Raw genomic sequence first — 13131 nt, 5'->3', positions numbered from 1 at the left:
ATGCAGCAGCATTGATTTCCACTCAGGTAACGAGGGGGACTACATGAGTGGAAATGTTTCAGGGCCCCAGAGGAGGCGGCTGCAGTGTTGGTATTAGTGCGTGAGTGTGTTACCTCGATGTAGGCAGTGTCCTGGTTGGCGTCCTTGATGTGTGGGAACCAGTCTCGGGGGGGTTTGGAGAGGTGTTTGGACTCAGTGACGATCCACAGCACCTTGGGCCAGCCTGGACACACCGGGACACAAAACAAACACACCTCACGTCACAAACATCCTGTTCCAACAACTGCCGACAAACCCCAGAAAGTGGTCTCCTGGGATCACAAACATTTATTGAGTGTTGTTAAAAGGTAGAGCTCACTCTTTCACTCTCGGGATAAATTGACTGAAGCTGCAAGAAGCAACAAAGGGCCCTACCCAGTTAGAAACACATCCATGCACCTGTCGAGGTTTAGTGAGGTTGTTTTACGTTGTTTTAAAAAGTCACGTCATCATCAGAGCAGGAGTCTGCAACCTTTACTTTCATAGGAGACATTTTTCCTCAGCTCAACTGAATAAGAGTCCTTCAGGATCTCCAACATCTTCTTTATCTTCACAATAAAGACATAAAAGCTAAATATGCTCTAAATAGTAAAAAAAATTCTAGTGAATAATAACCCCCCAAAAAAGCTTTTTTTAATGAATTTAATAAAACTGTGAATGAAAAGTCTATTTCTAATGCAAATATTCAAAAAATACATAGAATAATAAAATTTTAAAAAATAAGATAAAAAAGCCAAAATTCATTTTTTTGACTTTTATAATTTTAAAGAAATTGCTAAACAATTTGCAATTCATGACACTTAAAGAATTCCATATTTTTTTATTTCAAAAAGTTGCGAAAAAAGAAAAATCAAAAAGTTGCAAAAATGTAAAAAAAGAAATTATAATATCAAGAAAATTTTTAAAAAGAGAAATTGCCAAAATTTTACATTTTTTGAAGTTAAATAATTTTACAAAAATCACAAAACATTTTGAAGTTTATAACACTTTAAAAAAAATCAGAATTTTTTAATTAAAAAAAATCCCAAAAATTCCAAAAAGTGACTTTTTTAGAAGTTGCAAAAATTAAAAAAATGAAAAATCAAAAAGTTGCAAAAGAATTGAAAAAAATCAATTTCAAAAAGTTAAAAGATGTTTAAAAATTGAAATTTAAAAAAATGGCAAAATGTCAAAAATAATTCAATTTTATTAAAATTTGCAAAATTTGCAAAAAATTGGAAATTTGATTTAAAAAAAAGTTTAAAATTTTAAGTCACCTGTCTGTTCCTAATACAATGAAATGAAGCCAATAATCGGGGGCTGCCATGTTGGATCTGACACTGGCTTTGAGCTCTTCTTAACAGCCATTGGACGCCTGTCAGTCACATGAGCTGAATTAAGTCTCTGATTGGACAATCAGACGATCCTGATATCTGTTGCCACTTGGTCCTTGGTGACCTGAGGTCAAGGTTTTTACATTTTCATTTGTGTTATGAGAGCCGCCTGGTTGGCCTTTGGTCAGACCTGGCCCTGGTTACTTGGGTTAGATCAGGGGCCTCGCGGACCCTACAGTCGTCAGGTTGGGGCCCTTACAATGATTACAAACTGCTGTAAATTCCTGATTATCTGGGAGCTGTTAATGTCTGAATTGATGCTCTGCTCCTGTCCACCAACGAGCAACAATCAGCAACGAGAGCAGGATGAGTTTAAAGCCTAAAGATCAATGAGAGGAGCACTCAGGCTAAATGAGACTCACACACACACACACACACACACACACACACACTGGAAACCTGAATCGAGTGAGGAGCACTAAATCTGGCAGCATCATGTTGCTATTTATAAATCCATTACAGAGAAGCAAACAGTGGTTATTAATCACTCAGGGATTCTCTCTGTTCGGAGCTAATGTCTCCCTCCATCCGCTCTCTGTTCGTCAGCTGCTTCCCCATCGATTTACACTCCCGCTCCACTGCCTCTCTCCGTCTCTCCATCATGTTGTCGTCCATTACTCAGGAGCTGTCTGCCTCCATCAGTGTGTCAATTCATCCCGGAGGAGAGCTACACCCTGCGCTGATGTGAGGAAGCGTGTGGGAGTGTGTTTCTGGGAGACCTTTGAACTGTGGGATCTCTCCGGTGGGACTCTTGGGTAACCCTTTATGGCAGACGTCGCTGGTCAGAGCCACCGTCACGCCGCAGCTCCCCAACAGGAAGCCGATCTGCTGACTGCCCGCATCCTGCAGAGGGAAACACAGAGTCTGATGGGATGAACAGGATCAGGTCTGTTTCAGTTAGACTGCAGCGCCACCTATTGGTCTGGAGTCTCACACACACTGTGGTGAAGACGTGACTCTGAACAAGGCGTGTGTTTCAGGAATAAATGGAGATCAGATCTTTGGACTCAGTAAGAGACATTGATGAGACTGAGTCTGTCTCTCACAGTCGATGCTTTTCTCAGGGTTTAACTTCCTGAATCCACACACCGACCTCCGCTGACTATGACACACACTTTTTGGCCCTCCTGGTTGGTCCCTGAGGACAGTTACAGCTCCCTGCCACAGCCAATCCAAACGATGACTCAAACATCAGTTTCTTCAGAGATGTGTGGCTCTGATTATCGCTCAGCACCGCTCCGTTCAGTGACTCATGTTTTTAACTCAAACCTCTGGTGCGCATCAGCCATGTTCGACTCCAACATACTGAGAGAAAGAAAGGATGAAGAGTGTGTGCCATGAACGCTTACCTTCCTGGTTAGTGGTACTTCTATTGGCACAGGGACGACCTCGGCTAGCAGGCAGCCGTAAAACGCCGTCATGAAGGCAGCAGGGTCGTTGTTTGGGAAGACCAGCGCCACCTGTGGAAAGACGAAACCTTTACCTTTAATTTATCTTGAAGACTTCAGAATGAAGAGTCAAAAACAGCGACCGAGGTCAAAGCGTTAGTCTCCACTGTTTAGAAAACAAAACTCAACATTAAAGCTGCATCAGTGAGTGACATCATCACCAACCGCTGCCCTGTCAGGAGTGGAACTGACTGAAATTTTGAAACAACTCCTCATAGAGGCCACAATTTTGACCACATCTCTCTAAAATCAGATATTTTTGTAGTAAATTTTGTCAGAAATCCATCCATGTCATTTTTAAAGCTGTACCACTTTGACTTTTTTGTGTCTAGGCCCAATTCTGCAGCTTGTGCAGCGCTGGATCCTCCTCCTCCATTCATTCTAATAGGGGGGAGCTGAAAGGGCTTCTTGGTGGTTCACCAACTTTGAGAGCTCGTTATTCAAAAACCGTTAGAGTAACAACAAATTTCTACATAGGTTTTGTAAAGCAAGGTCCTCTCTGTCATCTGAGTAAATTTCAAGCTGATACCATTAATGGCCTCGGAGTAGATAACTTTTGTGTACGGCCCAAAATTGTGGGATAATTTGATTTTGAAAGGCAAATTGCCAGCTTCCTGTTTGAGATAGGTTAGGGGTGTTTGCATATGACATTTTGACATTGGTTTAGTCTTTCTACAGCATTCCTACAGCCCATGAGAGCTGTATTAGTGTGCCTAGGTGGCGCTACAGAGCACAATTTGTGTATTACATTGAATTTTTCAGGCGAGGACACGTTCTAGCTTGCTGAAAGGCTGCAGTACATGCTGAAGATTCTCTATGCTAACAGGCTAACTGTCTTGTCTCCTTCTATGGCATCATTGTCGCTGTTGTCTACTGGTCTGATGCTGTTTTGCACAATGTATCTTGGTCATATCAACAGGGGGTCAAAGAAACTAGCTCTGGGGAATGTTTGAACATGGACTTAAGGCTCCATCTGGTTGAAACACAGCTACAGTTGGTGAAGTTATGGTTCTGTGCGCTGGCTGCCACCATAAACCAGAAGACACAGTTTGCAGCTAGCTAGCTAGCTAGTCGTGACCACACTGTGTAGCTTCTACTCAAATCTGACGCTTGTAGCCAGCCAAAGTTAAAGACAATAACTTTGTTCGCCTGCTTTGTAGAAGCTAATTTTAGAAGTACTTCCTATATTTTCTAAACTTTAGACACATATGTATTTTTAAGACCCAAGACTGGTCTGTAACACACTCCAAAGACACAGGAAGTTCATTCTGTTTAAGTGTATTTAAATGATAATGTCCTGGATGAGCGTTTTGGTCATCATAGAGAAATAGCATCTCTGCTAATGTCTGAGCCCGCTCTGAGGATTTCACTATCTACACCATAAAAGCTCATACATTAAACATATCCTAGCTAAAAGGTTTTTATCTGCCATCCTCCACCTGAGACACGGGCATGAACCAGCTCCAACATGTTTCTGTGACGTCACAGCTCGGTCTTTATCTGCGGCTCGCTCATGTTTGGCTCCAGTTGCATGTCATTACGATAACACTGAACTCCAGCCTGAGTGCTGCCTAATGGCTTCCATACAATACTGGGCTGGTGTATGTGGTGTGTGTGTGAGTGTGTGTGTGTGTGTGTGAGGGCCGGTGGCAGGTCGAAGCTTTAAGCTAAGTGCACCTGAGTGAAGGAGAGGGGAGTAATGATGCTTTAACGGGACTAACGTTGACATGAGCAGGTCTCATTGGAGCCGCTCAGGTTTCATACGGAGGTGAATGGAGAGGAATCAGCTCGCTGCAGCTATGAGAGTGTGTGTGTGTGTGTGTGTGTGTGTGTGTGTGTGTGTGTGTGTGTGTTCATGTGTGCTAGAGGCTGCAGAGACTCAACATCATACTGTATAAACACTTTACCGAGGCTGGGCTCGTGTAATCTGGAGCACGTCTCTGAGTCTGTCCACACAGCGTCATCTTGAGCTCCATAACAGGAGCAGTTATTAATCATTCTGCACAATTGTCTCCTCTGGGCCTCCATACGTGTGTCAGTGTCTGTGTCTGCCTCAACCCCCTCCTCAGCCTGGATCTTGATGTCTTGGTTGTGTTGGTACATTTCTGGGCTGTGGTTCCATCAGCCAATCACAGCGCGCCCAGTGACCTTGCGTGTTGATGATAGCGAATGGAAGAAGCTAAACAACTCAACTCTCAACTCAACATCTACCAACTCCAACCTCACCAAGCAGAGCTAACGTAACCTGGCTCTTCATTTTACTGATAGACTCTCAAGTTTGAACAGACCACTGCAGAACAACTGCTGACTGTGGGTTGGAGGCTACATTAGCACAAACACATTAACCTGGGTTTGACTTGTTTTTTTAGCCTTTAGCTCATGTTCTAGCCTTTAACTCGTGTTTTAGCCCATGTTTAACCATTAGCAACAGTTGTAGCCTTAAGCTTGTGTTCAAGCCCATGTTTTAGCCTTTGGCCCATGTCTGGTCCTTTAGCTTGAGTTGTAGCTCATGTTTGAACCTTGAGCTTGTGGTTTGGCCTTTAGCCCATGTGTAAACCTTTAAACTAATATTTAAGTCTTAAGCTTGTGTTTCAGCCTTAAGCACATTTTTTTTAGCCTTTATCTCATGTTTTAGCCTAAGACAATGTTTTAGCCGTTGGCCTGTGTTTTAGACCATGTTTTTAGCCTGTAGCTTGTGTTTTATCCCATGATTAATCTTAAGCCAATGTTCTGGCCTTAGCTTGTATTTTGGCATTTAACTTAAGTAAGTAGCCTTTAGCTCGTGTTTTAGCCTTAAGCCTGTGTTTTAGCCTTCGGCCGATGTTTTAGCCTTTGGCCTGTGTTTTAGCCCATGTTTAGCCATTAGACAATGTTGTAGCCCTTAGCTTGTGTTCAAGCCCATGTTTTAGCCTTTGGCCCATGTTTGGTTGTTTAGCTTGAGTTGTAGCCCATGTTTGAGTCTTTAGCTTGTGGTTTAGCCTTAAGCTTATGTTTGGTTCTTTAGCTTGAGTTGTAGCCCATATTTGAGTATTTAAATTGTGTTTTAGCTTTTCTTTAAGCCTTAAGTATATGTTTTAGCCTTTATCTCATGTTTTAGCCTTAGACCATGTTTTAGCCATTGGCCTGTGTTTAACCTTAAGCCAATGTTCTAGCATTAGCTTGTATTTTAGCCTTTAACTTGTGTTTTAGCCTTTGGCTCATTTTTAGCTTTTAGCCCATGTTTCAGCGTACGTTTAAGTCTTCAGTACATTTTTTAGCCATTAGCTTGTGTTTTAGCCTTTAGCTCATGTTATAGCCTATGTTTAAGTCTTTAGCCTGTGTTTTAGCCTTTAACCCGTGTTCTAGACATTAGCTTATGTGTTAGCCTGTAGCTTGTGCTCTGTCTCTCTCCTGTTTCTCTTTCTTCTTCTCTTCTGTCCTTTTTCTGTCTGGCAGTTAGGCTCCAGTGTCCACCATCACTACAAAATTAATCACAGAAATCATTTTCAGCAGAAAAAAACACAGACCTCTCTTCTCTCTACTAAACTTCATCAGTCGGCGTGGTGTCGTCAGTTCCAACATTTTCCATGTTTAAACTCTCAGTAACCAATTGTCACCTTTTACAAAGTCTCCAAACTTGCGTTGACTCAGAGTCGCAGTATTTTGTTTATGATGAACCAGCGGCTGATGCAGGTCTGAGGAGCAGCTGCTGACGTAAACAAGAGTCGGGATCTTAGGAGGTAGTTGAGACATCACCTCCAAACGCTCAGTAAATCTCTGCTCTGTGATCATCCTTCAGGTCTCATTCCTCCGTCCAAATAAGACAACCTCACTCTCTCTGTGAGCCACTTATTAAGACTTCAGTAACACGCTGAAGTTTGTAATCCACACTCCACTTCACTGACTGAGACGTAAAAAACACACACAGGCGCGGGCATCGTGCCAGCCTCCACTCGGTCTCCAGCCGAGCAGGAAATTGAGCCTAGAATAAAGATGAAAGAGCGACGAGAAGAAAGCCAGCGTAGCTGCAAACACATGTGGGACCATGACTGAACCTTTTCCACGTCGGTGCCGTCGCCCCGTGATGTGTGGAGGCGTGTGGAGCGCCGGGTGAGGAGGATCACACCGACAGAGGAGGAACGGAGGGACGGCGTGTGTGTCGTGTTTTACAGCCTGAGTAATGAGTGTGTGTCTGCTCTCTGAGGGTTTCTGGAAACGATCCAGAGATCTGAGAGGGCGATGTGAGTAAACGGTTCATTTTTCAGTGCAGCTGCTCTTTGGTGTTTAAACCTGTCCAACCAAAGAGATAACGCAGAGGTCTGATCGTAGCTGCAGATTTCTCTGGTGGTTTCGTTCGTTTTCAGTTTCTGGGGTTGGCGCTGAGTCACAGTTTATGTTTTCAGAAACACAGAATGTCCCTTTAAAACTGTTAAAACTGTTTCTTTTGTCTTATTTTTGGGTTTTTGGTCTCTTACCCGGTCTCCAGGTCTGACGAGCGGTTCCTGTTTGGTTCCCAGTTTGTGCAGCAGGTTGTAGGCCACCTTCACACTCCTGGACCACAGTTTCCCTAAACACAGAAAAACAGAGACTTGGTTAGAGCTGAAAGGAGACCAGAGAGTCTGTTATAGAAATCTTTAACCTGAGTGGAAACAAAGGCTGAGTCCAGATCCAGAAAACTGATCTGCTTCATGACTTCAGAGAAACGTCACTTCCTTCTGTCTGCAGTCTACGTTTCAGATCAAATCCAGATTTCAAAATCTGTCCTTCTCCTCTGAACAACCAATTTTCACCATCTGATCCAGTCTGAAAACCAAAATCTGATCAGGTTACCTTTGAACAACTGGCCCATGAGAATCCCCTCAGTGGTTTATGATACACTAAAGGGCGGGCCTCAAACACCAAGGTCTTTCCATAGAAGCCTCTGGTGGGCTGGCCAATCAGAGGGAAGGGGGTTTGTGGAGCAGGGAGCCTTAAAGAGACAGTAGCTTAAAGGAAGAGTTTCACTCAGAAACTGAAATAAGAGTTTTAACAGCAGTGAGCGGAAAGAAAACCGCAATTTCTTCAAGCTTCAAGCACACATTCACAAATGAACTCACCTCGGTCTCTTGTTCTTTTCAGTAACAGAGAATTTTGATTTTTATATTTTTTAACTACAGAGCTTCTCTAACTTTCTGCCCAGGGCCGGCCCTAGCTCAGCAGGCGCCCCAGGCGAAAGACAAAAACACGCCACCCCTCGCCCTCCACGGCAAACACGCAAACATGTATACAATAAAATAAACACGTAAAAAATTGTGAAGATTAACATATAAACATTCTTTATTACTTCAATGTGCACTAAAACTTTACAAACAGAACTTTTGTGAAAATAAAAACAATAAAGCAAATCTTAAAACTTTTCAAAACAGTGCAATTAGCAAAAAATGCACATCGTTGGAATATTTAGAACCATAATAAAAATAAATAAAAATAAAAAACACTTCCAAGTTTAGTGCAAAAGTCCCTGGGGGGAAAAACTGCAATTCCAAAAACCTCTCTCTCTATTCCAACATGGTAACATCCCACTTCCTGTCATTAATAATCAACAAAACAATACAACCAAGGCAAACCGGACCGGAAAGAGAACTCAACTACCCATGAGCACTAGCGCCTGCATACTGCCGTAAAGGTACAGATCCGCGAGCTTTAAAAAGTTTGGAGGAGGTGTGGGATATTTCCATTTCTCTGTGTATTTGTTGAAACTATAAAATCTAATAAATCCAATCGGTCGTGTTTTACCTCTGAGGATGAGTCGTCTCTGTTCATTTCAGTCTCATCTCACAGAAACAGAATCAATCTCAATCCTTCGCCGTCCTTCCTCCTAATTCAGACTGGCAGACGCAGATATGATGCATGAGCGATCCAGCGTGAATTCCTCTTTGTTTTTCCTCTAAACGAGCTTTTTTCTGAGGTTTGTCGCAGCTAATGAATTGAAGGAGAGGAGAGCTTTGAGGTCCCAGCAGAGGAACAGACAGGAGGGAGGATGGAGTCAGCTGCAGGTGGAGACGGAGAAACAGTCGCTCAGGTACAGGAGGGGCAGCTTTGGTTTATGAAACGTGTCATAAAAAAAGATCCAATCAATGAATAATTAATCAAGAGCCACAAAAACACCCGCTGGACTCCTGAAGCTGCCAGGAAACGACTCCTGAGCAGCTTCCTGTATCAAATTAGATACAGTGGGGAAAATGTGGATTTTTTTTTCACCAAGCAGTTAAATACGACACACCTCATGATGGGTAAAGGCAAAGAGCTCTCTGAAGACATTCACAACCTGATTGTTGCTCAGCATCAGAATGGAACTGGTTACAGACTTATATCAAAGCACCTGAATATTCCAGTCAGCACCGTTGGGGCCATTATTCACAAGTGGAAGAAGCACCACCTTACCATCAACAGGCCACGCACAGGAGCTCCTTGAAGATTTCTGACCAGGGAGTCAGAAAGATAGTCAGAAGAGTACTCAACCAGCCAAGGACCACCCTGAAAGTGCTCCAGAAAGACTTGGAGGCAGCAGGTACAATTGTTACAGAGAAAACAATAGGCAATGCACTCCACCGCCATGGCCTCTATGGACGCTCAGCCCGCAAGACTCCATTCCTCAAGAAAAGGCATGTTGAAGCTGGTTTTAAGTTTGCTAAACAGCATCTTGACAAGCCTGTAGAATACTGGGAGAATGTTGTCTGGTCAGATGAGACCAAAACTGAACTTTTGGGCTGTCATACTACAGACCATGTTTGGAGGAGAAATGGCTCTGCACATCAGCCAAAAAACACTACACCAACAGTGAAGTTTGGAGGTGGAAGCATCATGGCATGGGGTTGTTTCTCATCTCATGGTGTTGGCAAACTTCATATAACTGACGGAGCAATGAATGGAGCCATGTATGGGGAAATTCTTGATCTGAATCTGCTGCCATCCACCAGGATGATGAAGATGAGACGTGGCTGGACCTTCCAGCAGGACAACCATCCAAAGCACACGGCAAAGTTGACTCTCAAATGGTTTCAGAAAAAGAAAATCAATCTGTTAGAACGGCCTAGTCAATCACCTGACTTCAATCCAACTGAACATTTGTGGAAAGAAGTAAAGAAAAGGGTTCACCAGAGGGCACCAAAGAATATTCCAACAGGCGAAATCTGTTATTTCTGGAGGTGAAGAAATTCTCACAGCGAACCTGAAAAGTTTGAGAACACCTCATCAGGACGACAACATCCACCAACAATCACGCCAAAAAAACACGTCCAACAATCAGAGGAGAGGACCCCTGCTGGCGCGTTGGAAAGTGTCTCTCCTGCTGAACAGCAGAGCTGCAGCTCCAGATGTAATCAGAGTGTTTGTGTGCAGAGCTGGGTCTGTTTTCACTTTCTGTAACCATGACATGACTCAGCCTCGCCATAAAAACACAGCCAGCAGCTTTTTGTCCTTTCAGGCTGAGGAGAGGAGACGGCAACTGTCCAATCATCTGGTTTAACTTGGGTGATAAGAGCTCCTCTTGTCCTGAAATTAGATCAACACCGTTCGAGAGGAGCAGCTACTTCAAGAGGAGCACTCCAACAAAACGGAGGGACAGTGAGTCACACACTGAGCTCTTTAGTTACGCTGCACAACACAATAGAATAGAATAGAATAGAATAGAATAGAATAGAATAGAATAGAATGGAATAGAGTGTACTTCATTAATCCCTGATATGAAAGGGAATTCAGAGTCACAGCATCAAAACAAGAAAGTGAAAAGCATTCAAGGTATAAACAGAATAATAGAACAAGTGAAATCCTTTTAATGTGGTTTCCTTTGTTAGCTTCGTTAGCCATGTCTATGAATAGCATGATGCTACTCTGCCCTCTGGTGTTCCCTTTGGTGCTAGATTAGCACAGCTAGCTCGTCCACTTATTGGAGATTGATCTTACATCTCCCATAACAATGGATGAGAGGACAGGTCCATGTCATAATCAGCTTGCGGAGAACATTGGGCCTAGCACCGGTTAGCACTGACATGCTACAGGCTGATAACAGGTGAAATCTCGTCTTTAAACAATGCGACCATGGTTAGGCCAAACAAAACGTAAAAAGTAACGGCAGGCTCCAAATATAAAAAGTGCTATTTTATTTATTTTAAAGGAGAAAAAAATAACAAAGAGAGAGCTGCTGCAACAGCTGCTACTCAAGCAGCGCCTAGCAATGAAAATTACAGTACCTCTCAACGCCACAGGATAATTTATGATGTGATATAGGATTAGCTGTTGCAGGAGGAAAAAATCACAATAAAGACAAAAAGTGTATGAAATTCAAAACAAAGTTAAAAGCTAGTGAAAAATTACCTAATTTTTTTTTTTAATTAAAAAAAATTGTACATACAATGCCTTAGTTTTTTTTTCATATATATGCAAATAAAAAAAATGCACACATTTTTTAAAAATTAAAAAAAAATAAATAAATAAAAAATAAATAAAAAAGAAATCTAACGGACTTGTCAAAATTTCAATTTGCAAAAATTTTTAAATGTTTGAAGTTTTAGAAAATTACCAAAAATGCAAAACATTTTGAAATTGTAAAAAAGGTCCAAACATTTTTTTAAAAATTTGAAGATAAATTTTTTTTATAAAAATGTCAAGTAGAATTGAAATTTTTTAAAAATTACAAAATTTAAAAAAAGATAAAATCTTAAAAATTTGCAAAATTAAAAATAAAACGAAATTCCAACAATTTTCAAAAATTTCATTATTTTGCAGTGCCTTTTATCATCAATACCCTTTGTAAGAAAAATATATTTTTTTATTATAGTTATATTTTTTTAAAGCTACAAGGGGGGGCCACATGAGGCTCCAGAGCCGCAGGTTGAAGACCGTTGCACTACGAACTAAGACAGGATAGAATTCAACTCTGTACAACAAGATGAACTATGATTCAGAGCCAAAGCATGATGGGAAATGGAGCTAGTGAATGACAGCTCCACTCAGTGATAACAGATTGATCTGAGACAGGAATGAGACGTCAGGACGTCTGATGAACTGACGGATAAAAACAGTGAACCAGAGGATTTCTCATGGTGGTGCAGCAACATGAAGAGTTTTAAAAGCAGAGCTCTGTTCACAGCCTGGTCTTTGTCTTTTCCTGGTTTACTGAAACACTTCAAACACAAACAGATGTCCACACAAAGAACAATCAGAGAGAAACAGAGAGATCCAAACACAGCACACAGAGCAGGAGGGTTTCTGCGGCCTCCACACGCCGCTCAGCGATCAATCGCCTGATTCTCCGATAAATAACTTCAGCTGAGGTGTTTACAGACGATCAAAGTGCTCTGCCGCTCTCTGGTTCCTCCTCTTTCTAATGAAGGGAAATCTGTTCCCGTCCTGCCGAGGCGGCGAGGTTATCTGCAGTGCAGAGCGGCGAGGGCTGAGTTTAAGGACAGCAGGAAAATTCAGTATCACCGATTCTGCGTGTTCTCAGAGCGGCATCCGAGGACGACGACTCGACAGGAGGAGACACAACAAGTTTGTCCTTGTCGGCTGACATCAAAGAGAGACGGCTCAGGAATGAGAGAGATGGAGATTTAGATTCAGCACACACACACACTCAGAAAACACACACACACACAGAAAACACACAGGAAACACACTCAGCCTCACCGTGTTGTTGTCTCTTCAGTGAAAAACTCCCGAGCGCTGGCTGAAGACATTTCACAGTCTAGTGAGCTTTCATATCCACTCATCATCAGCACAACACACACACACACACACACACACACACACACACACACACACACACACACACACACACACACACACACACACACACACACACACACACCCTGTGTTCTTAAATATAAAAAGCTGATGCTCAGCAGGAGAAGTCCTTAACGTTTTCACTCATGCGTCGCTTTGATAACGACCCTGAGGACATTAGAGGTCAAAAATGTTCTCTACAAAAAACTGTTTTAAAAAAAATCAGATTATTACTTTTTTTCTCAAATTGTTCAATTAACTTCAGTACTAATCAAAAATGCAAAATATTCAATACTTTTTTTTATCATTTTCACCCTTTAAATGCCCATTTGATCAAATGATGTCGCAGTTTTTCAATTTGAAAGAAAAAACAAAAAAACATAAAATTAGTGATTTTTTTAAACATATGTTGGAGGGCTGGGGATTTTTATTAAGATCAGGCTTAAACATACACACGATTATGATCAATTTAAGTTGATTTTTTTTCCCCAAAATTCTTAATTCACCATCCTTTCAGGTTAACTAAGGGC

At 41.9% G+C, this 13131-nt stretch overlaps 1 protein-coding gene across 2 annotated transcripts in view; it reads right to left on the bottom strand.

The window, feature by feature from the left end:
- Positions 1-13131, bottom strand: part of LOC141804021 (disco-interacting protein 2 homolog C) — a 148087-nt gene that overhangs the window by 29405 nt on the left and 105551 nt on the right. For both annotated transcript variants that reach the window (XM_074688222.1, XM_074688223.1), the window contains exons 9-12: positions 7315-7406; positions 2762-2872; positions 2132-2255; positions 114-223 (exon numbers count right to left, since the gene is read on the bottom strand). In XM_074688222.1, the coding sequence (XP_074544323.1) occupies positions 114-223; positions 2132-2255; positions 2762-2872; positions 7315-7406 (437 nt within the window). The remainder of the gene's footprint in view (positions 1-113; positions 224-2131; positions 2256-2761; positions 2873-7314; positions 7407-13131) is intronic.

This window comes from Halichoeres trimaculatus, unplaced genomic scaffold (assembly GCF_033239565.1).
Source record: "Halichoeres trimaculatus isolate MK-OKI-2021-1 unplaced genomic scaffold, fHalTri1.1 fHalTri1_scaffold_15, whole genome shotgun sequence".
Classification (NCBI taxonomy): Eukaryota; Metazoa; Chordata; class Actinopteri; order Labriformes; family Labridae; genus Halichoeres; species Halichoeres trimaculatus.
This window is presented reverse-complemented; position numbering and strand designations above follow the sequence as displayed.